Source organism: Telmatherina bonti, assembly GCF_933228915.1.
Source record: "Telmatherina bonti genome assembly, chromosome: 3".
Lineage (NCBI taxonomy): Eukaryota > Metazoa > Chordata > Actinopteri > Atheriniformes > Telmatherinidae > Telmatherina > Telmatherina bonti.
The window spans coordinates 43,667,049-43,693,443 of NC_136621.1; the positions used below are offsets into that span (position 1 = coordinate 43,667,049).

The window sequence follows — 26,395 nt, forward strand, 5'->3', positions numbered from 1 at the left end:
TAATGTTACTATGACAACAGTGTCCTGTTTGTCCCACAGAGACAAACAGAAAAGTTGTCCTAAGGTGATGTGGACCTCCGGGAACTCTGCTGTAAGTCACGACTCAGAAAAGATCAATCATATCGATTGGATTGTGGAATGGTGAGCAGCCGACTGTCTGCTGAACACACAGAAGCAATTCTACTGTTTTCTACCTAAATTCTATTTCAGGTGAAGAAGAACAAGCATCACTGAGTTTCAGGTTTGACTGAGTTGTAAGATGTGATGTAGAACAGAAAGTCCGGATCGGTCACATGGTTTAGAGAGACGCCGGGACCGAACTGGACCCGTCTACAAGGATGACTACGTGTTTACGGTGTAAAATGTCTTTAACGTCCTCAGTAGCCGTAACCAAGGAATCCCCATGATGGCATTGAAGACCTCTGACCTCATAGATGGCAAAGCCAATGGTGTGCAGGTCCTGGCCGTGGCGGCGGTAGCGGCGGCGGTCCTTCTGCATCAGAGCTACCAGGAAGCTGCAGGTGGCCTGGTCGTCCTCGGGGTCGTCGTCCTCCTCCAGCAGAGACATCTTATACTGAGGGTTGATCCAGAATGTGTCTGCAGGGACACATCACGAGATAAACTCTGAGGAACTCTGGTTCTAGAACACGTTCCTGTGTCTGGAAGGTCTCCCCGTCCGTCCTCACTGGGGTGGTTCCTGCAGCCGCCGGCGGTGCTTCCCTTCCTCCAGCTGCCCTCAAACATCACTGTGGTCCAGTACCCAGTGGATTCTTGACTCAGGGCGTCCGGAGTCAGATTACAGATCTCCAAGCGAGAGAACTGACGCAGGAACTCCTGGAAAGACATCCTGACACACAGAGACATGTCTTCCTGGACTCAGGACTTACAGAAGTCTCAGTCACACCAGAACCGACCTACCAGAACTCCCCATCTTCCATCTTGCACAGCATCTCATCTTTCTCTGCAGAGTCGACACGGTTCCATTCCGAGGAGCTGAAACATGAAGATCCATGACCTCAACTGCTCCTCGGTGTCCACAAGGTCCTCCATGTGATGCACTAACCTGTCGCTCCATGCTCCAGTCCACTCCACCTGTCCCCACGGGTTCCTGATCCGGATCAGACTCTCCGGCCGTCCGTTGTAGTCCACCTGCAGGACCAAAACCCACAAAGACTAAATCATATTGATCCGCCATCGTACTGCGTCGGGGTGTCCTAATGTACATCCTGTCTGTCACAGGGGTCTCAAGATCTTACAAGTCTTATGACAGTCTCTATTCTATTCTATTCTATTCTATTCTATTCTATTCTATTCTATTTATTTAGCAAATGCTTTTTTCCAAAGCGACTTACAAGTGAGAGTGAGAACAAGAGAGCATATCGGCAGGTACGGGCAACCGAGGCAACATGGACCTTAAAGGTCAGCTGGTCATCCACCATGACACCCAGATTCCAGGCAGCAGACGTAGGAACAAGTGTGATAGAGTGGAGCTTCACACGTATCTGTGGAGGTAAGGAAGGATCGGCTGGACAGACAATGAGCTCTGTCTTGGACAGATGGAGCTGAAGGTGGCGATCCTTCATCCATGCAGAGATATCAGCAAGACAAGCTGATATTCTCAGTGAAACGTTGCGTTGTCTGGTGGGAAGGAGAGGAAAAGCTGAGTGTCATCTGCATAGCAGTGGTAGGAGAAGCCATGAGAGCTTCTAACTGCACCGAGTGAGGAGGTGGATGGTGGAAAGAGAAGAGGGCCGAGCACCGATCCCTGAGGCTCCCCTGTTTTCATGTGATCTGGACACTTCTCCTCACCAGGATACTCTGAAGGATCTTCCTGAGAGGTAGGACGTGGACCAGGAGAGGACAGATCCAGAGATGCCGAGCTCAGAGAGTGGAGAAGAGAATCTGATGGTTGGCAGAAGCAGCAGACAGGTCCAGCAGGACCAGGACTGACCGGTGGATCTGGTCCAGCAGGACCAGGACTGACCGGTGGATCTGGTCCAGCAGGACCAGTACTGAGGACTCACCAGTGGATCTGGTCCAGCAGGATCAGGACTGACCGGTAGATCTGGTCCAGCAGGACTGATAGGGGGGTTGGGGCTGATTGGGGGGTTGGGGCTGATTGGGGGGTTGGGGCTGATTGGGGCTGGTTGGGGGGTTGGGGCTGATTGGGGGGTTGGGGCTGATTGGGGCTGGTTGGGGGGTTGGGGCTGATTGGGGGGTTGGGGCTGGTTGGGGGGTTGGGGCTGATTGGGGCTGGTTGGGGGGTTGGGGCTGATTGGGGCTGGTTGGGGCTGATTGGGGGGTTGGGGGGTTGGGGCTGGTTGGGGGGTTGGGGGGTTGGGGCTGATTGGGGCTGGTTGGGGGGTTGGGGCTGGTTGGGGCTGGTTGGGGCTGATTGGGGGTTGGGGGGTTGGGGCTGGTTGGGGGGTTGGGGCTGATTGGGGCTGGTTGGGGGGTTGGGGCTGATTGGGGCTGGTTGGGGCTGATTGGGGGGTTGGGGCTGGTTGGGGGGTTGGGGCTGATTGGGGCTGGTTGGGGGGTTGGGGCTGATTGGGGCTGGTTGGGGGGTTGGGGCTGATTGGGGCTGGTTGGGGCTGGTTGGGGCTGATTGGGGGGTTGGGGGGTTGGGGCTGGTTGGGGGGTTGGGGCTGATTGGGGGGTTGGGGCTGGTTGGGGGGTTGGGGCTGATTGGGGCTGGTTGGGGCTGGTTGGGGGGTTGGGGCTGATTGGGGCTGGTTGGGGCTGATTGGGGGGTTGGGGCTGATTGGGGGGTTGGGGCTGGTTGGGGGGTTGGGGCTGATTGGGGGGTTGGGGCTGGTTGGGGGGTTGGGGCTGATTGGGGCTGGTTGGGGGGTTGGGGCTGATTGGGGGGTTGGGGCTGATTGGGGCTGGTTGGGGGGTTGGGGCTGATTGGGGCTGGTTGGGGCTGATTGGGGGGTTGGGGGGTTGGGGCTGATTGGGGGGTTGGGGGGTTGGGGCTGGTTGGGGGGTTGGGGCTGGTTGGGGGGTTGGGGCTGATTGGGGCTGGTTGGGGCTGATTGGGGCTGGTTGGGGCTGATTGGGGGATTGGGGCTGATTGGGGGGTTGGGGCTGGTTGGGGGGTTGGGGCTGGTTGGGGCTGATTGGGGGGTTGGGGCTGGTTGGGGGGTTGGGGCTGGTTGGAGCTGATTGGGGGGTTGGGGCTGATTGGGGGGTTGGGGCATGGGTGTTAGGGTTAGACATACCATCTGTAAAGGTCGCATGGCTGCAGGATCCAGGTGCTCACCTGTCTGAGGCCTGTGACTGAGTAGGCGTGACCTTTCACCAGCTTCTTGAACGTCACGGCCTCCATGTCCGCGGCACTGCTGATCTGCAGAGGAAGCAAAGTTCTGAGGTTCTGTTTGGTTCTGAAGGACAAACTCCAGCAGGTCTCTGAACACTGACGTCGATGGAGCAGCCCAGCAGAGATCCTCTCTGCAGAGCTTTGCTGATGATCCGATGGAGATCCCCGGGAGCGTTCTTCAGCTCGTACATCTCCGACACGCCACCGGTGAAATCTTCAAAGCCCTCCACGGTGCTGCCGCCAGACAGCGCCTCGTACGATCCGTTCAGCCTGGAACCCGGTGAGAACAGAGCTCAGAACTTCCTCAGAATCAGCTTTCTTCCTGTACAACGTCAGACTGTCTGGAGGCAAGCCATCCTCCGTCTCCACAGGCGGATCGGTCTTACTTGGCGTAGGCCTTCTCCAGCAGGGCGCTCCAGAACTCGCTGCCTTCAGCTGAGTGGACAAACAGAAGTTCTCCATCTTTAATCGGCAGACGATCATCGATCACTACGTCCACCCACTCCCCGAACTGCCAGAACTGAGGACAGACACGGGAACCAATGGACGGGAAGGATGGAGGGACAAAACACAGATGAATGGACCGAAAGAAGAAATAAAAAATTCACTTTGAAACAAATAAAATGAACCAACAAGCATCTGACTGAAGCAGGCCGTCTGCTCCCAGCAGGTATGGACGTCTTTGGACTCTTGTCTCTGGCTGCTGCTACAGTACGGGTGTAGTACTCAGTACTGCTGTGCCTCGCCAACATCCCTTTGGCATGTTTTCTGAAAACAGCACATTCAGCTGCTCTGCAGGCGACACCCATCCTGCTTCACTTTCACCTTCAAACGGTGGCAAATGGGAAATGCTCCTTGTAGGTACAAACTCCTGCCAAATCTCAGTTTGCTGCTGTCATTGATGCTCTTATTTACCGCTACGCAGGTCAACAGTCCGGTGTCCTGCTCGGTAGCACAGCTCCTTCACCTCCCATGTCAATAAGATCATCTCCATAGGATTAATCATTCAGGCCCCTCCCTCACTGCTTCCATCTCGTTCATGGTCTAGTCGCGTCTCGCTGAGACCACAACTCCCTTTACCTGGTTCAGAACGGGTCGTAGCTGGGATTTCCTCATCCTATTTAGAATCTTAGTTGGGCTGGGGTTAGTTGGGTTAGGGTTGGGGTTAGGTTAGGGTTAGTTGGGTTAGGGTTATTTGGGTTAGGGTTGGGTTAGGGTTAGTTGGTTTAGAGTTAGGGTTAGGGTTGGGTTGGGTTAGGGTTAGTTGGGTTAGGGTTGGGGTTAGGTTAGTGTTAGTTTGGTTAGGTTAGGGTTAGTTGGGTTAGGGTTATTTGGGTTAGGGTTGGGTTAGGGTTAGTTGGTTTAGAGTTAGGGTTATTTCAGTTAGGGTTGGGGTTGGGTTAGGGTTATTTGGGTTAGGGTTGGGTTGGGTCAGGGTTAGTTCGGTTAAGGTTAGGGTTATTTGGGTTAGGGTTGGGTTGGGTTAGGGTTGGGTTAGGGTTAGTTGGTTTAGAGTTAGGGTTATTTCAGTTAGGGTTGGGGTTGGGTTAGGGTTATTTGGGTTAGGGTTGGGTTGGGTCAGGGTTAGTTCGGTTAAGGTTAGGGTTATTTGGGTTAGGGTTGGGTTGGGTCAGGGTTAGTTGGGTTAGGGTTATTTGGGTTAGGGTTGGGGTTGGGTTAGGGTTAGTTGGTTTAGGGTTATTTGGGTTAGGGTTGGGGTTGGGTTAGGGTTAGTTGGGTTAGGGTTAGGGTTATTTGGGTTAGGGTTGGGGTTGGGTTAGGATTAGTTGGTTTAGAGTTAGGGTCATGTGGGTTAGGGTTGGGGTTGGGTTAGGGTTAGTTGGGTTAGGGTTATTTGGGTTAGGGTTGGGGTTGGGTTAGTTGGTTTAGAGTTAGGGTTATGTGGGTTAGGGTTGGGGTTGGGTTAGGGTTAGTTGGGTTAGGGTTATTTGTGTTAGGGTTGGGTTGGGTCAGGATTAGTTGGGTTAGGGTTATTTGGGTTAGGGTTGGGGTTGGGTTAGGGTTAGTTGGTTTAGGGTTATTTGGGTTAGGGTTGGGGTTGGGTTAGGGTTAGTTGGGTTAGGGTTAGGGTTATTTGGGTTAGGGTTGGGGTTGGGTTAGGATTAGTTGGTTTAGAGTTAGGGTCATGTGGGTTAGGGTTGGGGTTGGGTTAGGGTTAGTTGGGTTAGGGTTATTTGTGTTAGGGTTGGGGTTGGGTTATGGTTAGTTGGTTTAGAGTTAGGGTTATGTGGGTTAGGGTTGGGGTTGGGTTAGGGTTAGTTGGGTTAGGGTTATTTGTGTTAGGGTTGGGTTGGGTCAGGGTTAGTTGGGTTAGGGTTAGGGTTATTTGGGTTAGGGTTGGGTTAGGGTTAGTTGTTGTTCCCTCACAAGGCCATCTCAGACCTGATATACATTGCTACACCCGTTTACACCCTTCGATGCTGTCTCACTTTGCCATTTTCACACCTCTTCTCCATGGAAGGCAGAGCTTTCCATAGTTCCCCCATCATGGCTGTGTCTCTCAGTGTTAGGGGGTTAGGGGTCAGCAGTGTTTCTCAGCCCAAGTCCTTAGGCCCCCTCCCTGCATGCTTTAGAGGCAACCCGTTAACAGGCTGCAAACAACTTGATGAGGAAGCTCAATAATCTGACTCAGGTCTTTGGAAGAGGATCATGTCTAAACCATGCAGGGCGGGGGGGCCTGGCAGTAAGAAACACTGGTCTACAGCCACACATCGGTTATATCAGTCTGCATCACACGTACACTTAGATTCAGCTGGTTTAACCAGGATTTCATTTACAGACAAATAATATCTTGTTAGACATTAATTTAATTTAGCATCACAACACAGTTCACATTTTAGTTTATGTTGTGGTGGTATGATGTTTTCATTTGTTGCATTTCAGTGGCTCCAGTCTGGCTGTGAACCAGCAGGTTCACAGCCAGACTGGGTGGATCCAGCTGCTTGGACCAGAACAGTTGCAGCAGGACTTCAGGGTTTTCCTCTGTTCAGGCTCATGTGTGTCATCCTCTTTGTCTGTTTTGGTTTAAGTTTCACCCTGTGTGTCATTTGTAGGTCAGTTTGTTTCATTTTGCTTGCTTTTGTGAGTTAGTTAGTTAGTTGAGAATAGTTTGGTTATGTTGACCTCTTTTATGGATCCGATTTATTCCTTCATGTTAAAATTGTCTCTCCCTTTTTTGGGTTATATTAAAATCCCTTATTTTGGAACTTTAAACCTGAGCTTGACGGTTCTTCACTACTTGGCTCCATCATACCCCTGATCGCCACATCACTTCCCGTCCAAACTCATAGCTTATCTTTACAAACTGTGCTACTGCTTTGATCCTTCCACTAAATTAGTCCCTCATGTTCTGTTTTTTTTTTTTTACGTTTTTTTCATGAATTGTGGAAAAAAAAGGGGAAAAAAAGAAAAAAAAAGAATTGTGGTCTTTGTGAAGGTGGGTGTGGTCTTTGTGAAGGTGGGTGTGGTCTTTGTGAAGGTGGGTGTGGTCTTTGTGAAGCTGGGTGTGGTCTTTGTGAAAGTGGGTGTGGTCTTTGTGAAGCTGGGTGTGGTCTTTGGACATGTGGACTTTGGACAGACGGCGTCTCACCTGGAAGTGGAAGATGCCGGCATACTGCTGACTGAAGTTCTGGCCATGGGGAACAACACGATGCAGCAGACGGTCGTTCAGAGTCAGAGAGCCAATGGCAGCCAGCAGCCAACAGTCACCTGGAAACAGACCGAGGTCCCATGACCCGTCAGCTGAAGCTGGATCTATCTATGTGGACCCTATGATTGTGACGCTGTAACCGACCCCAGAGTCTCATCGTGAGCATCAATCCAGCTTCCAGATTTAAGCTCAACAACTGAAATCACCGGAGGTGTCTTCAGAGCTTATCTGATTAAAAGCAACTGCCGTGTTGCTGTAGTCTGTTCTCTGAGTGGGCCTGCAGTGCCTCCTGCTGGTCACATGATTCAACAGCAATCTTCATGTTCCAGTCAATTCTTCATCATTTAAGCTTCAGTCAGCAAATTCCAGACCTAATGCGTTGTTTTCTCAGCAGGAAATGCTTCCTGTTAGCACTTTCTTCAGATCAGCCCAAACATCAGCTGACTCCATTACCGTGATGGTCTTTGGGGACATGCTAATGCTAAGCTAAACACAAACATTAACAACGGATAATGGATATCCATTTGCAGATCAATGAAAAGATCAATACCAGCGGAAGTGGTGCATTTAGGCGCTTCCTGTAACATTAGTTGTTTTCAGAAACTTCTATCATAGCGGAAAGAGTTTCCAGGATGCTGAAAGTTTCTGGAAGTGGTTTAAAGGGGTTTAATCAGACTATTTGACCAGCAGGAAGTTAAGAATCAGAAGTAGGAAAATCATTTGATCTGATCAAAATCCACCATTCGACCTGTTGTGTTTAAATGTAAAACTTATTAAATGTACTGATCACAATTATCTGGCCTGTTAGTTTATATTACCCTCACTGAAGGGTTGGACTCCGCCAAGGCTGCCCTTTATCACCGATTCTGTTCATAACTTATATGGACAGAATTTCTAGGTGCAGCCGAGGTGTTGAGGGGATCCGACTTGGTGGCCTCAGGATTGGGTCCCTGCTTTTTGCAGATGACGTGGTCCTGTTGGCTTCATCTGGTCGTGATCTCCAGCTCTCACTTGAGCGATTCGCGGCCGAGTGTGAAGCGGCTGGGATGAGAATCAGCACCTCCAAATCTGAGACCATGGTCCTCAGCCGGAATAGGGTGGATTGTCCTCTCCGGGTCGGGAGTCAGGTCCTGCCTCAAGTGGAGGAGTTTAAATATCTCGGGGTCTTGTTCACGAGTGAGGGAATGATGGAGCGTGAGATCGACAGACGGATCGGTGCGGCGTCTGCAGTAATGCGGACTCTGCGCCGGTCTGTCGTGGTGAAGAAGGAGCTGAGCCAGAAGGCGAAGCTCTCCATTTACCAGTCGATCTACGTTCCTACCCTCACCTATGGTCATGAGCTGTGGGTCGTGACCGAAAGAAGGAGATCTCGTATACAGGCGGCTGAAATGAGTTTCCTCCGCAGGGTGGCCGGGCTCTCCCTTAGAGATAGGGTTCAACTGCCAGGGGCAAGCAGAAAGAGGTGGTTTCAGCCGGCTGTTAAATCAGGCTGAGTGGACCCAGCTGGGTCCGTCCCAGGTACGTCAGCAGTCCAGGTGCGCTGTCGTGTCAGCCACTGTGTCCCACGTCGGGTTCAGACCACTACGGGTGAAGACCTGCGAGTCTACCTGCGCCAGTCCACCGAGACACGAGCAGCTAAGCTCACATTACCACGTGTCTCCAACCATCCCCGTCTGATACGGGGACAGACCAAGGCCTGTCTCCCACAGACAAGGCAGTCCTCTAAACCTCTCTGGACCACCGTCTCCCACACTGTCCTCATCCTCTCTCACCTCCCGTCTCTGGAACTGTCAGTCCGTAGTAAATAAAACAGAATTCATCAGTTCTCTGATGTCAGTCTCAGACGTTCAGGTCCTGGTCCTGACTGAGACCTGGATCCATCCAGAAAACACAGCGACTCCTGCTGTCCTCTCCCTTAACGCAGATTTCACCCAGACACCTCGCTCTGCTGGACGAGGAGGTGGAACGGACGTCCTGCTTCCTAAAACATGGAGCTTTACCTCTCTGTGTCCCATGGCTTCCTGCTCATCATGTAATCCAGGTCTCTGCTCCGACCGATACATACATTCTGGTCATATATGGCCTCCAGGAGGCAACATGAACCACTTTATCTCTGAGATGGATATGTTACTCTCTGACACACCTGATGATGTCACACCGCTGGTTGTCATGGAGACCTAAATATTCACACTGGCAAAACTCAGATCAATGACTTAATGAACCTCCTTCAGTCTCAGACCGGTCCAGACTCCTCCGACACACTAAGCCGGCAGCACTATGGATCTGGTCCTGACCAGGAACTGGTCCACAGCTGATCTGCCAGTCCCCCCCCCGCACCTCTCAGACCACCTCCTGGTCACATTCTCAGCCCTCCTTCCTCATGGCGCTAAAGAGGCTCCGAGGACGGTTTCCTACCGCAGAAACCTGAGATCTCTAAGTCCAGCACAGCTGTCTGATGAGGTTAACTCTCCCCTCTGATTCAGACTCCTCCTTCCTGTCTGTTAATGAGGCTCCAGAAACATCCCGCCACGCTGACTGCAGACATGTTGGCTTCCTGTTTTACTGAAAAGGTTGCTACCATCAGGAATCACTTCTCTGAGCCTGACCAGCTCAGTCCACCACATCCAGCTAGTGGTGCCTCACTTTGCTCTTTCTGCCCTCTGAATGAGGACCAAGTCTCTAAACTTCTAGTCAACTCTAAAGCCACTATCTGTCCTCTGGATCCGGTCCCTACCGACATCCTGCAGAGCATTTTACCTCCAATCAATCTGCAGTGACCCATATTATCATCTCCTCTCTGGAATCCGCTGTCTTTCCCTCTGTCTTCCAGCAAGCTCGGGTCACCCCGCTGCTGAAGAAACCCACACTCAACCCAGTCCAGGTTGGAAACTACCGGCTGGTCCCACTGGTGCCGTTCATGTCCACACTACTGGAGCGGGTCGTCTTCACTCTCCCAGTTCCTCCATGATAGAAACCAGTTAGATCCACATCAGTCTGGCTTCACTCCTCTGGAACTGGTCTCCTGTCTGCTACTGGTTCCCTAACACCAGATCCACTGGTCAGTCCTGGTCCTGCTGGACCAGATCCACCTGTCAGTCCTGGTCCTGCTGGACCAGATCCACCGGTCGGTCCTGGTCCTGCTGGACCAGATCCACCGGTCGGTCCTGGTCCTGCTGGACCAGATCCACCGGTCAGTCCTGGTCCTGCTGGACCAGATCCACCGGTCAGTCCTGGTCCTGCTGGACCAGATCCACCGGTCAGTCCTGGTCCTGCTGGACCTGTCTGCTGCTTCTGCCAACCATCAGATTCTCCTCTCCACTCTCTGAGCTCGGCATCTCTGGATCTGTCCTCTCCTGGTCCACGTCCTACCTCTCAGGAAGATCCTTCAGAGTATCCTGGTGAGGAGAAGTGTCCAGATCACATGAAAACAGGGGAGCCTCAGGGATCGGTGCTCGGTCCTCTTCTCTTTCCACCATCCACCTCCTCACTCGGTGCAGTTAGAAGCTCTCATGGCTTCTCCTACCACTGCTATGCAGATGACACTCAGCTTTTCCTCTCCTTCCCACCAGACAACGCAACGTTTCACTGAGAATATCAGCTTGTCTTGCTGATATCTCTGCATGGATGAAGGATCACCACCTTCAGCTCCATCTGTCCAAGACAGCTCATTGTCTGTCCAGCCAATCCTTCCTTACCTCCACAGATACGTGTGAAGCTCCACTCTATCACACTTGTTCCTACGTCTGCTGCCTGGAATCTGGGTGTCATGGTGGATGACCAGCTGACCTTTAAGGTCCATGTTGCCTCGGTTGCCCGTACCTGCTGATATGCTCTCTTGTTCTCACTCTCACTTGTAAGTCGCTTTGGAAAAAAGCATTTGCTAAATAAATAGAATAGAATAGAATAGAATAGAATAGAATAGAATAGAATAGAGACTGTCATAAGACTTGTAAGATCTTGAGACCCCTGTGACAGACAGGATGTACATTAGGACACCCCGACGCAGTACGATGGCGGATCAATATGATTTAGTCTGTGTGGGTTTTGGTCCTGCAGGTGGACTACAACGGACGGCCGGAGAGTCTGATCCGGATCAGGAACCCGTGGGGACAGGTGGAGTGGACTGGAGCATGGAGCGACAGGTTAGTGCATCACATGGAGGACCTTGTGGACACCGAGGAGCAGTTGAGGTCATGGATCTTCATGTTTCAGCTCCTCGGAATGGAACCGTGAATAACTCCACTTATCATACATCCTGATCAAACAGGATTTATCAAGGGACGACATTCCACCACTAATACGCGCAGACTAATAAATCTAATTGATTATGCCACCATACATAACCTGGAAACTACAATAATCTCTCTAGATGCTGAAAAAGCATTTGACAGGGTGAACTGGAAATTCTTATTTGCAACATTAAGAAAATTGGGGTTTGGCTCATCGTTTATCGACTGGATAAAGATACTGTATAGCAATCCAAATGCATGCGTCAGGACAAATGATCAAACTTCTCACAGCTTCAGATTGCAGAGAGGCACCAGACAAGGCTGTCCACTCTCCCCCTCACTTTTTGCAATCTTTATTGAACCCTTAGCAGCATAATTAGACAAAACAAAGACATTAAAGGCATTAACTGTAGAAATATGGAGCATAAGACCAGTCTTTATGCTGATGATGTTTTACTTTTCCTTCAAAATTCACAATCATCCATCTGTCAGACAATCGCACTCATCAATAAATTCTCATCAATTTCTGAATATTCCATTAATTGGTCTAAAACCACCGTTCTACCCATCAACTGTCCCTTCCATAATACTCCTGACGCTGCTTTACAGTCAGGAGATATTAGATACTTGGGAATAAACATCTCACCCAGACTGTCAGACCTTATAAAGCTAAATTATGTCCCTCTACTAAAAACAATTGAGGACGATCTCACACGGTGGAAATCTTTACCCATATCACTAATGGGAAGAGTTGCAACTATAAAAATGATGATTCTACCTAAAATCAATTATCTGTTTTCAATGATCCCCATTAAACCTCCCTCCACCTGGTTTAAATCGCTGGACTCTAATGTTACTAGATTTCTCTGGAAAGACAAACCACCACGGATTAGTCTAAAAACACTCCAGAAGACTAAAGATAGCGGTGGCTTAGACTTGCCTAATTTCCAAAATTACTTTATAAGCAATAGACTACAATACATCTCTAAATGGCTTAAACCTAGCTATCTAGATGAACCATGGCTTAATATAGAAGAAGCTATGTGTGAGGATATGGCAATTTCAGACCTGCCATTTATCAGCACAGCTGTCAAACGCCAAAAATGCTTTAAAAGCATTAATATCAGCTCCTCACTAATGGCCTGGTGGGAATTTCTTAAACTAACCAAGTCCTTGCTTATTCCATGCAAACTTACACCTATTTGGAACAATCCCGACATCCAGCAAAACCAGAAAATGATAAACTTCCCTCAGTGGAAGAATAAAGGAATAAAACAGTTAGAACATTTAATAGAAAACGGGAACTTTCTCCCTTTTGACACAATTACTTCACGATATGAAATCAGCAGCACAAAATTCTTAGAATACCACCAACTTAAATCTATTATAGGTAAGAAATACACCCCTGATCAATTAAACTTGCAGCTACCTATCAGGGCTGCAGAATTCTTAAATCTCAATGCCCCGAAACTGTTATCCAAAATATACAGATTACTATCAAAGCTAGACGATTCCATATGTCTCCCAACTTCTAAATGGGAAGCAGACTTATCCAGTAACTTTGACCAAAATGAATGGTCACAAATCTGTTCAAATACATTTACAATGACTAAGAATTCAAACATGCAACTAATACAATTTAAAATTCTGCATAGAACTCATTATACAGGACACAGGATGTTCAGGATGGGTCTGTCACAACCAAACATCTGTCCACACTGCACTGGCAACACGACTGACAGCTACTACCATGCTTTGTGGTCTTGCCCACCTGTCCAGGAATTCTGGTTTCAGGTATGTAAAGATCTGTCAAATTGCTTCAAATGTAACATCCCTACAAACCCCAAACTGGGCCTACTGGGTTACTTGGGTGAAATTAACATAGAATTTAATTCTGCAAACTTAATCCTCACCAGTTTATGTATCGCAAAGAAAACTATCCTTCTAAACTGGAAAAGCAAACAAAGTCTGTGTATCCAGCAGTTCAGAAATCTCTTATTAGATCACATCAGTGTCGAGATGATGTCTGCCTCCTCAAGAGATCAGTCAGCTGAACTTTATTCCCTCTGGTCCCCTGTGATCAGCTCCATCACTTAGTATGGGGGGAGAATGTGACCTTATTGCGCTCGGGGTTGGTGGCCGGTTGGGGTTCTCTGGGGGCTGTGGGTCTGTGGTGGGCTCCTGGGGGGGGGATTTTGACTGCTCCATTGCTGGAGTGGCTAGGTTTCTAGCCCTACTGTGGACCTGGATGGGCCGGCGGCTGGAGTTGCCGCGCAGCGGCGGGGCGAGGTCGCTGGCGGGGGATGGGTTGGCGGGCGTGACTCCGTAACGGGCGCCTGTGCCGCCGTGGGGTGGGCTGGGCGGGGTCCCGGGCTCCGGTGCCCGGGGTTGTCCCCTGTCTCTTGGGGGTGGGGGGTCGGCTTGTGCCGGGGGGGGGGCTGGGCTGACCTGGACCTGCCGCTGCGGCGGCGGGCAGGTACGTGCTCTGGTGCCTGGTTGCGACCCTGGGACTTGTTGAGTGGGGGGTGTTTGATAGTGTGGATGGGATGTGAGTGTGTATGGAGGGATGTGTGTAGGGGGTGTGCGTTGAGGACTGGTGGCGGTACATAGGTATGTGGATGTGTGTGGGTGGGGAAGTGTGATGATGCGTGTGTGGGGGGGGTGTCGTGGTGTCTGTGGGGGGGGGTAGTGCCGTGTGTGTAGGGGAGTGGGGTGATGCGTGTATGTGGGGAGTGGCGGTGGTGCATGTATACGGGTGTGTGTGTGGGGGGGGGAGGATGGGGGGAGGGGGGGCGTGCTGTCTGTGTGTGTGGGGGGGGGGGGGGTGTATGTATGGGGGAGTGGGTGGTGCATGTGTGTGGTAGGTTGGTGGATAAGTGTAGATATGATGGATGGGGGGGGGGGAGATTTGGATGTGACGGGGGGGTCAGGAGGATGGTTTTAAGGGTGGGCTGAACGGGTGGCTGGGTGGACCTGAATGTGTCCGGAAGTGTGTGTGTGTGTGGCTGTAGGTGTGTGCTGAGACAGTGTGAGGTGCCGATGTGTGGACAAGGGGGGACTTCATGTCCCCAGGTGGGGGTGTCCTCTGTGAGTGAGGGGGCGGTGGACAATCGGTCTGGGATTCCCCTTCTGCCGCCCCGCCTCCTCTTTGTCCTCGTGCCCCCCTTCTGCATGTGGTGAGTTGGTCCCCTCTTGGGTCGGTGATGACTCTCTGGTTAGTCGCCGAAGGCTCTGGTTACGGGGATGGCTGTCCCCGGCTTGTCCTGGTCCTTGGGGGGCCCTGGGAGTAGGGGGCATGCCCAGTGCCGCGGGCGGCTCACCTTCTGGAGGAAAGCTCACTTTCCTCCAGACTTAAATCCCTCAACCCCTCTTCCTCCCCGCTCCCCATCACACACAGGCAGGGTATTGGGAGGTGTGCACGTGGCGCTGGGTGGTGAGAAAGGCCATCAAGGTGGTCTTGATCGCTGCACCCAGCCTCGGCTCACCTCCCAGTTTTAATTACACTTAGACACCAAACACCAAAACACTGACGACTCACATGATTAGGGGGGGGGGCATGCGGTGTATGGTGGGCGGGGCTGCTTAGGTGGTCCCTCTCCCAGCACCGCGTGGCAATTCCCTCAGTTTTAATTGCAACTAATACATACTTCACAATCAGTCATAAGCGGGGGGGGGGGGGGGGGGGGACGATAGGGTCTTCTCATGCCCCTGCTCTCGGGGCTTTACTGGGGGGGGGGGGGGTACGGGTGGGGGAAGAGTGCCGTCCATTAGACCTAAGTCTGGGCTGGCCTGGCTGTAGGAGGGTTGTCGCCGGCCCTGGGGGGGTGCTGGGTCGGCTGCATCTGTGGGGTGGTGGGGGGGACGCTGGGAGTGGTGGGGGGGACGCTGGGAGTGGTGGGCGGTAATTATGGGGGCCCTGATCGGGGCCATCCTGTCCTCTCCCCCACAGGTGGGGGAGAGGACGGGGGGGGGGGGGGGGGGATTAGGGTTGGGGATATAGGTGGGTAGGGGATAGGGATGTGTGAGGATGAGTAGATGTGTGTGTGGAGGGGTATGTTGGCGCGTGGGTTGTATTGGGGTGTGCCTGTGTTGGAGGAGTGAGGTGTGTGTGTGTGTGTGTGTGTGTGTGTGTGTGTGTGTGTAGGGGGGGCGTATATGCGGAATGGGATGTGTGAGTGAGGGTGAAGTTTGGAGGGGGGCTGTGGGTGGTGGAGGGGTGTTTGGTGGGGCATGTGTGGTTGGGTAGAAGTAGAGGGATGGGGTGGCGGGGTGTGAGCGTGTGTGGGGGGGGGTGAGCGTGTGTGGGGGTGGGGAGGGGGGGAGGGGTGGGTTGGGGTTTGTGTGACTTGGTATGGGTGAGTGAGTAGAGGTGGGGTGGGGTTGTGTATGTGATGGGAGATGTGTGTGGATTGCGGAGGGGTGTGTGGATGGGGGCTGAGAGGGGAGTGCGTGTTGGGGGAGGGAGGGTATGCATGTTTATGTGTGTGTGGTTTGGTGGTGGGGGGGGGGGGGGGGGGGGGGGGGGTGTCCTGTACCCGGGGGCGCAGCTGGTGCACTGGGGTGCGACCTGGCTGCCGCTAGGTGGCGGTCTGGGGATCCTGGTCCTCCGTCGGTGTGGGCTGGGCCCTCTGCCTGCAGGGGTGGGGGGCTGCTCTCGGGCTCTTGGGGCCCTGGGGCCTGCGCTCTGTCTGCCCTGGGGGGCCGGTGCCCGGCGGGATCGGCCCTTGCCGGCCTGGGCCTGCTGGGGCCTGTTCCCCCTGACTGCGGGGGACTCTGGTTGGGCACCTCCTTCGCCACCTCCTGGGCAGATGCATGGCTGGCTCTGGAGTGGGGGGGTTGGGATCTGTACCTGGGGGTGACTGTCGGTTACCCGGGTCTCTGGGTTCTCCTGGCCTTCCTCTAGCCCTAGGCGGGCGGGGTCACATTGGCATGATCACTCTTCTCTAAACACGTTCCACTCTAAATGTTCTGCATGAATGTTCTGCATGTGTCACAGTCACTGAGTCATCCAGCAAGTTTATTCATTAACAGCAGGTAGCTCTCTTTCTGTCTTTCTGACTTAACTTGCTAGTTTCTGGTCCTCCTGATTGTCAACGGTTTTGTTCTCCACGAATCTAGAGTTGGCTTGTGTGGGTGTATATATTTATGTGTGTGGGTGGGTATGTGTGTGTACTTATGTGTATGTGTATGTATGTATGTGTATGGATATGTATATATGTATGCATATGTGTGAGTGTATGTGTATGTGTATGTATGTGAGTATGTATATGTGTATATATATATATATATATATATATATGTGTGTGTGTATGTATGTATATGTATGTGTATGTGTGTGTATGTGTATATGTATGTATGTATATCTATCTTTATGTATGCATGTATGTGTACGTGTGTGTATGCATGTGTATGTGTGTGTATATGTATGTATGTATGTATGTATATATGTATATATATAATGTATGTGCGAGTGTATATACATATATATGTAGGTGGGTATGTATGTGCATATACATGTATGCATTGATCTCTGTCTTTTGTTTTTTTTTTTTGTTTTTTTATGTTCTCTTTTCTGTTCTCTTTCTGCCCCTTTCCTGTCCTTTCCGGTCGGGTCCAGCAGCATAAACTCTGTAATACAAGCTATTATCCAAAACAAATTGAAAAATAAAATAAGAATCAAGAAATACAAGGGGATCATTACATCTACAAAAGTTCCCCTTGGCAAAATAAATTTGCTCAGCAGAACATCAGTCTGCTTGCTTAAATGCTGGACAAGACAAACAAAAAAAAAAGAAAAAAAAAAAAGAATATCAGCTTGTCTTGCTGATATCTCTGCATGGATGAAGGATCGCCACCTTCAGCTCCATCTGTCCAAGACAGAGCTCATTGTCTGTCCAGCCGATCCTTCCTTACATCTGCAGATACGTGTGAAGCTCCACTCTATCACACTTGTTCCTACGTCTGCTGTCTGTGTAGCCAACATTATATGTAAGAGTGTAGACTATTAATCTGGGCAATTAAATCAGAAGTCTAGGTAACTGCTGGAGGAGGTAGGGATACAGTGAACAGCGACAAATGTTATAAGTTTGGATAACAGGTGGATTATTATTAACAGTGACATGGCACAATGTATAATATTTACAGCTGTTCAGGTTATTCAAAAGGTTGCAACAAATAAGATTTCATTCAATCCAGCCAGTTTCGCTGTCTTCGCTCCCAGTTATCCAAGTCAAGGTTTGCAGTTCAAAGAGATGAGAATTGTCCATATGTAGAAATATATATATCAGTTCTTTTTGAGTCCATGAGTGCTGAATGTCCAAATGCGCATAGTGTGTTTGAGTGGACAACGGTGGGAGCAGCTGGCTGCAACAATCTCCTACCAGACTGTAGGGGAGACAATCCGGCTAGCAGTTCAGGCTCTTGTTCTAGCTCACCATCCAATTCCTTGTACCCCACAGGGCACACCTGGCCTGCATCAAAACAGCAAAGCAAATCATCAGTCAAAACTAATCATCAGGATTCATGAACCCTTGGTTATTTTCACTAATTCCATTAACTTGGTGCACACAGTTCAAATCACTTCAAAATCTGTTCAGGTTACTTAAGCAACACATACAATAATAGAAAACATATCAATGCAACACTCTATGCAGTTACAGTATGTTGCTGAATTCATAAAACACAAAATCAAACCATTCAACTGACAGCGTCAGCATCAGCAGTGGATGCACCAATGTAGGCACAGCCACAAACAGGCAGACTCACCAATCCAAGGTAGGGGTCCGCCTGCAATGACGTTCACAGCGCCCACGGCGGGCATAGACGTGTCTAAAATATATGACAACTGTCATAAGTCACAAGAAACACCTGATGGCGTCTGAATGAGTTTGTTCGGGACCAACCTGTTGCAGCCTCCTCTGACGTTTCTCACACACCTACTGGGAAAGACGCCAGCAGCGTGTAAGAAGAATTGCCGCAACTCGGATTGGCCAGACAGGCTCAGGCGTCACCGTGCGTGCATGCGTAAAGTGTCACGTGAACAAACGGTGCGTTCAAGGACAATCCGGCACTATAGCGATACATACTCGCAGCACTATGTGGTTTACACCTGGAATCTGGGTGTCATGGTGGATGACCAGCTGACCTTTAAGGTCCATGTTGCCTCGGTTGCCCGTACCTGCCGATATGCTCTCTACAACATCAAGAGAATCAGACGTACCGACAGAACACACGACCCAGCTGTTGGTTCAGGTTCTGGTCACATGGATTACTGCAGTTCCCTACTGGCAGGTCTGTCTGCATGCTGGTTAAACCTCTGCAGATGATCCAGAACCAGCAGCACATCTGGTCTTCAACCAACCCAAACGGGTTCATGTCACTCCACAGGTCCTTCCATGAAATGGAAGGAGACAGTCCACCAGCACCTTCCTACGATGTCCTCTACTGTTTGATTTCGTGCTTGTGTTGTTCTCACTCATATGTAAATCGCTTTGGATAAAAGCGTCTGCTAAATGACTGTAGAATAGGGTGAGGAGCTCGGTCATCCGGGAGGAGATCAGAGTAGAGCCGCTGCTCCTTCGCATCGAGAGGAACCAGTTGAGGTGGCTCGGGCATCTGGTCAGGATGCCTCCTGGACCTCCCTGGTGAGGTGTTCCAGGCACGTCCCTCTGGGAGGAGACCCCGGGGAAGACCCAGGACACGCTGGAGGGATTATATCTCTCGGCTGGCCTGGGAACGCCTCGGGATCCCCCCCGCAGAGTTGGCAAATGTGGCTGGGGAGAGGGAAGTCTGGGCTTCCCTGCTTAGGCTGCTGCCCCCGCGACCCGACCCCGGATAAGCAGTATGAAGATGGATGGAGAAATAAATGGATGGATAGTTTGGTTTTTCATTGTTAGGATTTTCTCTACGCGGTCCTGCTTTCTCTGAGTCTAACCCTAACCCTGCAGCTTAGTGAAAAACTGAAATGTCTCAAAGCCCGCGACATACAGATCCTAGCCAACCTTATACCTGCTGCTTTCATAGAAACTCAGCAGGTGTGTCCCATTCAATCTGCACTCTTACAAAACTAACTTAACACAGTATGATAAATAAACAAAATGCCAGCTTGCTAGAAACACAATAGAAAGATAGACAAACAGACAGATAGAGCAGAGAACAATCCTGCCACAGGCTGAGGTCACATGACCTTCCAACTCACCCAGTGCCCCCTGACAGATGTCTGTCCTGGTTGCCCCGCCTACAATGAACTGAGGGTCAGCTGTCAGTTCCTGGAACAGCCAATCGGAGACAAGCATTAGTCAGAAAAAACATTAAACAAGTCCACTCTTTTATCTGTACATGTCCAGGTGTGTCCAGGTGTGTCCAGGTGTGTCCAGGTGTGTCCTGGTGTGTCCAGGTGTGTGAAGGTGTGTCCAGGTGTGTCCTGGTGTGTCCAGGTGTGTGAAGGTGTGTCCAGGTGTGTGCGGGTGTGTGTCCAGGTGTGTGCGGGTGTGTGTCCAGGTGTGTCCAGGTGTGTCCAGGTGTGTGCAGGTGTGTGCATGTGTGTCCAGGTGTGTGAAGGTGTGTCCAGGTGTGTCCAGATGTGTGAAGGTGTGTCCAGGTGTGTGAAGGTGTGTCCAGGTGTGTGCGGGTGTGTGTCCAGGTGTGTGAAGGTGTGTCCAGGTGTGTGAAGGTGTGTCCAGGTGTGTGCAGGTGTGTCCAGGTGTGTGAAGGTGTGTCCAGGTGTGTGCAGATGTGTGTCCAGGTGTGTGAAGGTGTGTTCAGGTGTGTGCGGGTGTGTGTCCAGGTGTGTGAAGGTGTGTCCAGGTGTGTGCGGGTGTGTGTCCAGGTGTGTGCAGATGTGTCCAGGTGTGTCCAGGTGTGTCCAGGTGTGTGAAGGTGTGTCCAGGTGTGTCCAGGTGTGTGAAGGTGTGTCCAGGTGTGTCCAGGTGTGTGAAGGTGTGTGAAGGTGTGTCCAGGTGTGTGAAGGTGTGTCCAGGTATGTCCAGGTGTGTCCAGGTGTGTGAAGGTGTGTCCAGGTGTGTGCAGGTGTGTGTCCAGGTGTGTGAATGTGTGTCCAGATGTGTGTAGGTGTGTGTCCAGGTGTGAGCGGGTGTGTGTCCAGGTGTGTGTAGGTGTGTGTCCAGGTGTGTGTAGGTGTGTGAAAGTGTGTCCAGGTGTGTGAAGGTGTGTCCAGGTGTGTGCGGGTGTGTCCAGGTGTGTGTAGGTGTGTGAAAGTGTGTCCAGGTGTGTGAAGGTGTGTCCAGGTGTGTCCAGGTGTGTGCGGGTGTGTGCGGGTGTGTGTCCAGGTGTGTGAAGGTGTGTGAAGGTGTGTCCAGGTGTGTGAAGGTGTGTCCAGGTGTGTGCGGGTGTGTGTCCAGGTGTGTGTCCAGGTGTGTGAAGGTGTGTCCAGGTGTGTGTAGGTGTGTGTCCAGGTGTGTGTAGGTGTGTGTAGATGTGTGAAGGTGTGTCCAGGTGTGTGCAGGTGTGTGCGGGTGTGTGTCCAGGTGTGTGAAGGTGTGTGAAGGTGTGTCCAGGTGTGTGCGGGTGTGTGTCCAGGTATGTGAAGGTGTGTCCAGGTGTGAGCGGGTGTGTGTCCAGGTGTGAGCGGGTGTGTGTCCAGGTGTGTGTAGGTGTGTGTCCAGGTGTGTGTAGGTGTGTGAAGGTGTGTCCAGGTGTGTGTAGGTGTGTCCAGGTGTGTGAAGGTGTGTCCAGGTGTGAGCGGGTGTGTGTCCAGGTGTGTGTAGGTGTGTGTCCAGGTGTGTGTAGGTGTGTGAAGGTGTGTCCAGGTGTGTGTAGGTGTGTCCAGGTGTGTGCAGGTGTGTGCGGGTGTGTGTCCAGGTGTGTGAAGGTGTGTGAAGGTGTGTCCAGGTGTGTGCGGGTGTGTGTCCAGGTATGTGAAGGTGTGTCCAGGTGTGAGCGGGTGTGTGTCCAGGTGTGAGCGGGTGTGTGTCCAGGTGTGTGTAGGTGTGTGTCCAGGTGTGTGTAGGTGTGTGAAGGTGTGTCCAGGTGTGTGTAGGTGTGTCCAGGTGTGTGAAGGTGTGTCCAGGTGTGAGCGGGTGTGTGTCCAGGTGTGTGTAGGTGTGTGTCCAGGTGTGTGTAGGTGTGTGAAGGTGTGTCCAGGTGTGTGTAGGTGTGTCCAGGTGTGTGCAGGTGTGTGCGGGTGTGTGTCCAGGTGTGTGAAGGTGTGTGAAGGTGTGTCCAGGTGTGTGCGGGTGTGTGTCCAGGTATGTGAAGGTGTGTCCAGGTGTGAGCGGGTGTGTGTCCAGGTGTGAGCGGGTGTGTGTCCAGGTGTGTGTAGGTGTGTGTCCAGGTGTGTGTAGGTGTGTGAAGGTGTGTCCAGGTGTGTGTAGGTGTGTGAAGGTGTGTCCAGGTGTGAGCGGGTGTGTGTCCAGGTGTGTGTAGGTGTGTGAAGGTGTGTCCAGGTGTGTGTAGGTGTGTGTCCAGGTGTGTGTAGGTGTGTGAAGGTGTGTCCAGGTGTGTGAAGGTGTGTGAAGGTGTGTCCAGGTGTGTGCGGGTGTGTGTCCAGGTATGTGAAGGTGTGTCCAGGTGTGAGTGGGTGTGTGTCCAGGTGTGAGCGGGTGTGTGTCCAGGTGTGTGCAGGTGTGTGTCCAGGTGTGTGTAGGTGTGTGTCCAGGTGTGTGTAGGTGTGTCCAGGTGTGTGAAGGTGTGTCCAGGTATGTCCAGGTGTGTCCAGGTGTGTGAAGGTGTGTCCAGGTGTGTGCAGGTGTGTGTCCAGGTGTGTGAATGTGTGTCCAGATGTGTGTAGGTGTGTGTCCAGGTGTGAGCGGGTGTGTGTCCAGGTGTGTGTAGGTGTGTGTCCAGGTGTGTGTAGGTGTGTGAAAGTGTGTCCAGGTGTGTGAAGGTGTGTCCAGGTGTGTGCGGGTGTGTCCAGGTGTGTGTAGGTGTGTGAAAGTGTGTCCAGGTGTGTGAAGGTGTGTCCAGGTGTGTCCAGGTGTGTGCGGGTGTGTGCGGGTGTGTGTCCAGGTGTGTGAAGGTGTGTGAAGGTGTGTCCAGGTGTGTGAAGGTGTGTCCAGGTGTGTGCGGGTGTGTGTCCAGGTGTGTGTCCAGGTGTGTGAAGGTGTGTCCAGGTGTGTGTAGGTGTGTGTAGATGTGTGAAGGTGTGTCCAGGTGTGTGCAGGTGTGTGCGGGTGTGTGTCCAGGTGTGTGAAGGTGTGTGAAGGTGTGTCCAGGTGTGTGCGGGTGTGTGTCCAGGTATGTGAAGGTGTGTCCAGGTGTGAGCGGGTGTGTGTCCAGGTGTGAGCGGGTGTGTGTCCAGGTGTGTGTAGGTGTGTGTCCAGGTGTGTGTAGGTGTGTGAAGGTGTGTCCAGGTGTGTGTAGGTGTGTCCAGGTGTGTGAAGGTGTGTCCAGGTGTGAGCGGGTGTGTGTCCAGGTGTGTGTAGGTGTGTGTCCAGGTGTGTGTAGGTGTGTGAAGGTGTGTCCAGGTGTGTGTAGGTGTGTCCAGGTGTGTGCAGGTGTGTGCGGGTGTGTGTCCAGGTGTGTGAAGGTGTGTGAAGGTGTGTCCAGGTGTGTGCGGGTGTGTGTCCAGGTATGTGAAGGTGTGTCCAGGTGTGAGCGGGTGTGTGTCCAGGTGTGAGCGGGTGTGTGTCCAGGTGTGTGTAGGTGTGTGTCCAGGTGTGTGTAGGTGTGTGAAGGTGTGTCCAGGTGTGTGTAGGTGTGTCCAGGTGTGTGAAGGTGTGTCCAGGTGTGAGCGGGTGTGTGTCCAGGTGTGTGTAGGTGTGTGTCCAGGTGTGTGTAGGTGTGTGAAGGTGTGTCCAGGTGTGTGTAGGTGTGTCCAGGTGTGTGCAGGTGTGTGCGGGTGTGTGTCCAGGTGTGTGAAGGTGTGTGAAGGTGTGTCCAGGTGTGTGCGGGTGTGTGTCCAGGTATGTGAAGGTGTGTCCAGGTGTGAGCGGGTGTGTGTCCAGGTGTGAGCGGGTGTGTGTCCAGGTGTGTGTAGGTGTGTGTCCAGGTGTGTGTAGGTGTGTGAAGGTGTGTCCAGGTGTGTGTAGGTGTGTGAAGGTGTGTCCAGGTGTGAGCGGGTGTGTGTCCAGGTGTGTGTAGGTGTGTGAAGGTGTGTCCAGGTGTGTGTAGGTGTGTGTCCAGGTGTGTGTAGGTGTGTGAAGGTGTGTCCAGGTGTGTGAAGGTGTGTGAAGGTGTGTCCAGGTGTGTGCGGGTGTGTGTCCAGGTATGTGAAGGTGTGTCCAGGTGTGAGCGGGTGTGTGTCCAGGTGTGAGCGGGTGTGTGTCCAGGTGTGTGCAGGTGTGTGTCCAGGTGTGTGTAGGTGTGTGTCCAGGTGTGTGTAGGTGTGTGTAGGTGTGTCCAGGTGTGTGCAGGTGTGTGCGGGTGTGTGTCCAGGTGTGTGAAGGTGTGTGAAGGTGTGTCCAGGTGTGTGCGGGTGTGTGTCCAGGTATGTGAAGGTGTGTCCAGGTGTGAGCGGGTGTGTGTCCAGGTGTGAGCGGGTGTGTGTCCAGGTGTGTGTAGGTGTGTGTCCAGGTGTGTGTAGGTGTGTGAAGGTGTGTCCAGGTGTGTGTAGGTGTGTGAAGGTGTGTCCAGGTGTGAGCGGGTGTGTGTCCAGGTGTGTGTAGGTGTGTGAAGGTGTGTCCAGGTGTGTGTAGGTGTGTGTCCAGGTGTGTGGTTCTCACCGTGGGCCTCTTCCACTCCACCCCTCTGGTCTTGGCCGTGAACGGTCCAAGTTCCTTGAAGCCCAGTGAAGCCGGTTCTGCGGGGAACATGGGGTCCTGGAACAGAGACCTGGTCCGATGGCATTCCTCCTTCAGGACCTGGAAATCCTGGTTTAGGTAGGGAACGGCCTTCTGGACTGAACCCAGACCACCGGTTCGGTCCCGGTCCCTCTGGATCAGATCTGACACACCACCAAACATCCTGACCCACAACCTGCTGAAGAGACCAGGAGTCAGTTCTAAAGAGTCTGTTCCAACAGAACTGGGTCTGTCCGATCCAGTTGGTGGGGTAAGAGCCGGGTCTCTGACATAAAACTCACAGCAGGACCCGCGCATCACATGATCAATTCCCGGAAATCGAGCTCATAATGAGGGGAACTCCGGTGTACAATTACAGTCGTGTGTAAAGGTGTGCACAAGTTCCGATCCACAGAACCCGGTCCGAAAATAGAACCTGAAGAAAGAGCCAGTACTGCTGCCAGTGATGTGAATAATCATCCACACCATCCGGATAGGTAGCGTTGGTGGCTGCAACATTGCCAAGCAACCCAAAGGTAACTTCCCGACTAACTGGCTCAGACTGTGTCCATGGCAACAAAAATGACCTCAGATCCAATCAGATGCGTGTGATGTGCTGAGGAGGAGCAGCTGCACAGCGAAGAGGAGACTAACGTTACCACTGAAACCTGAGTGAAGTTCATGAAAGATGTGGAGCGTCCTGCTTTCATTAAGCTAAACACGGAACGGCCACGCCACGGCAGTTTCATGCACAAAAAGGGGCTGAAATGCACCAGTCCATGCAAGCATAGACATGTCTACACAAACGCCTCATTGTGCGCTGGAGAGTGGACAAGTGTCTCCACCATATTGGATGGGTCGGCGCCTTTTTGGATGGGTCTCCGCCATATTGGATGGGTCACCGCCATATTGGATGGGTCACCGCCATATTGGATGGGTCTCCGCCATATTGGATGGGTCACCGCCATATTGGATGGGTCACCGCCATATTGGATGGGTCTCCGCCATATTGGATGGGTCACCGCCATATTGGATGGGTCTCTGCTTTCGAGTCTTGCTGCAGAGTCATTGTAGTTTCTCCACATAACTGTTTTCTGTGGAACAACACGTATATATTACACACAAACAAAATAATTCTCTACATAACTGGTTTATAAATAATGTTAATACAGTCAATAATCTGCCCTAATAATTTTACCCCTATGAGGTGTTTATGGAAAAATATGATATTGATGTTTCACAAAGAGAGTTTTACATGGTTGCTGAGTCTATTCCTGCTTATATTGTTTCTCTGATGCAGAGCATCCAAGTAGATACTTCTCTGTCTGGAACATCCAGCTCTACAACTATTTCTGGCATCCCAGTTACAGATCAGCAGGAGCAGCGGCTCTACTCTGATCTCCTGGATGACTCACCCGATCCCGAAAGGAGCCCGGCCACCCTGCGGAATATCAGACAGTGATCTGTATCATAGCAATATCTCTGTCAATTGTAACAAACCCAACTGTGAGAAAAATCAGGTAAAACTTGGTGAAGTTATTGTTGTGGTTGGACCTACACCTTACAGATAAATGCATTGGAGGCGCATGGAGACCCATCCAAGATGGGTGTTGTACCTACTGATATGATGTCTATAATTGCAAGCATACTTATGGAAGTTGTACGAAGAACTCCTGTGTTTTCATTAACACTGGATGAATCCACTGACATCAGCAACAGAAAGCCACTCATTAGCTATGTCAGATACACAGAGGACAAGGAGATGAAAACCAAACGTCATAGGAACTCTGAAATGGCAGGTGGAAGACCAGATCTATTGTAGATGTGAAGCAACTGCGAAGCTTGTATGATGGAGCTGCTGTAATGACAGGATGCCGCCAACGAGTTGAAACACTCAGAGGAACTGAGATCTGGTGGGTGCTGCTGTCCGTCTGGAACGTTTCAGCAGTAACTCTGCTGTCAGAAGCAACAAGCTGCACAAACAACTGGACGAACCCCAACGGAAGTTCACCCCGCTGCATACATGAGGTGGTGGTCCATTCACTAAGCTGTCAGTGGTGTAAAGGGCAGTGCCTGAGCCATGTCCGAGCTGCTGAAGATGCTGACCAAACCACATCTGGCACAGGATGAAGGATATCCTGCTACATGTGGTTCTTCTCCACAGCCCAGCCAACGGGGTCCGCAGAGCTGAGGGTCCTCCCTGTCCAGCAAGAAGGGGAACAACTCTCTTCAAGGTAGAAGGACTCAAAGTTCTCTCCTTGGATGACGTGAAGAGGAGGTGCATCCGTCAAGGGACAAACTGACAGAAGAGGATTTTCAATGCGGTGGAGCAGCGAAGCTTCACAACGTGCTGACACACTTACCAAGCTGTGCAGATGGAGGGGTTTACAAGTTTACAAGATAGGACCATGTAGGACCAGTTAAGGCCAGGTCGGACAAGGTAGGACCAGGTAGAACCAGGTCGGACAAGGTAGGACCAGTTAAGGCCAGGTCGGAC

General features: G+C 51.6%; 1 protein-coding gene across 1 annotated transcript in view; it reads right to left on the minus strand.

Annotated features, from left to right (window-relative positions):
• LOC306774723 (calpain-1 catalytic subunit-like) overlaps positions 1-24,081 on the minus strand; it is a gene marked incomplete at both ends in the record, with an annotated part of 204,708 nt that extends 180,627 nt beyond the window's left edge. Inside the window, 10 exons of the mRNA XM_079264877.1 lie at positions 428-597; positions 687-847; positions 919-993; positions 1,064-1,149; positions 3,266-3,349; positions 3,424-3,592; positions 3,709-3,842; positions 6,933-7,051; positions 19,419-19,488; positions 23,842-24,081. Coding sequence (XP_079121003.1) covers positions 428-597; positions 687-847; positions 919-993; positions 1,064-1,149; positions 3,266-3,349; positions 3,424-3,592; positions 3,709-3,842; positions 6,933-7,051; positions 19,419-19,488; positions 23,842-24,081 — 1,308 coding nt within the window. The remainder of the gene's footprint in view (positions 1-427; positions 598-686; positions 848-918; positions 994-1,063; positions 1,150-3,265; positions 3,350-3,423; positions 3,593-3,708; positions 3,843-6,932; positions 7,052-19,418; positions 19,489-23,841) is intronic.
• Between the last annotated feature and the right edge of the window lie 2,314 nt (positions 24,082-26,395).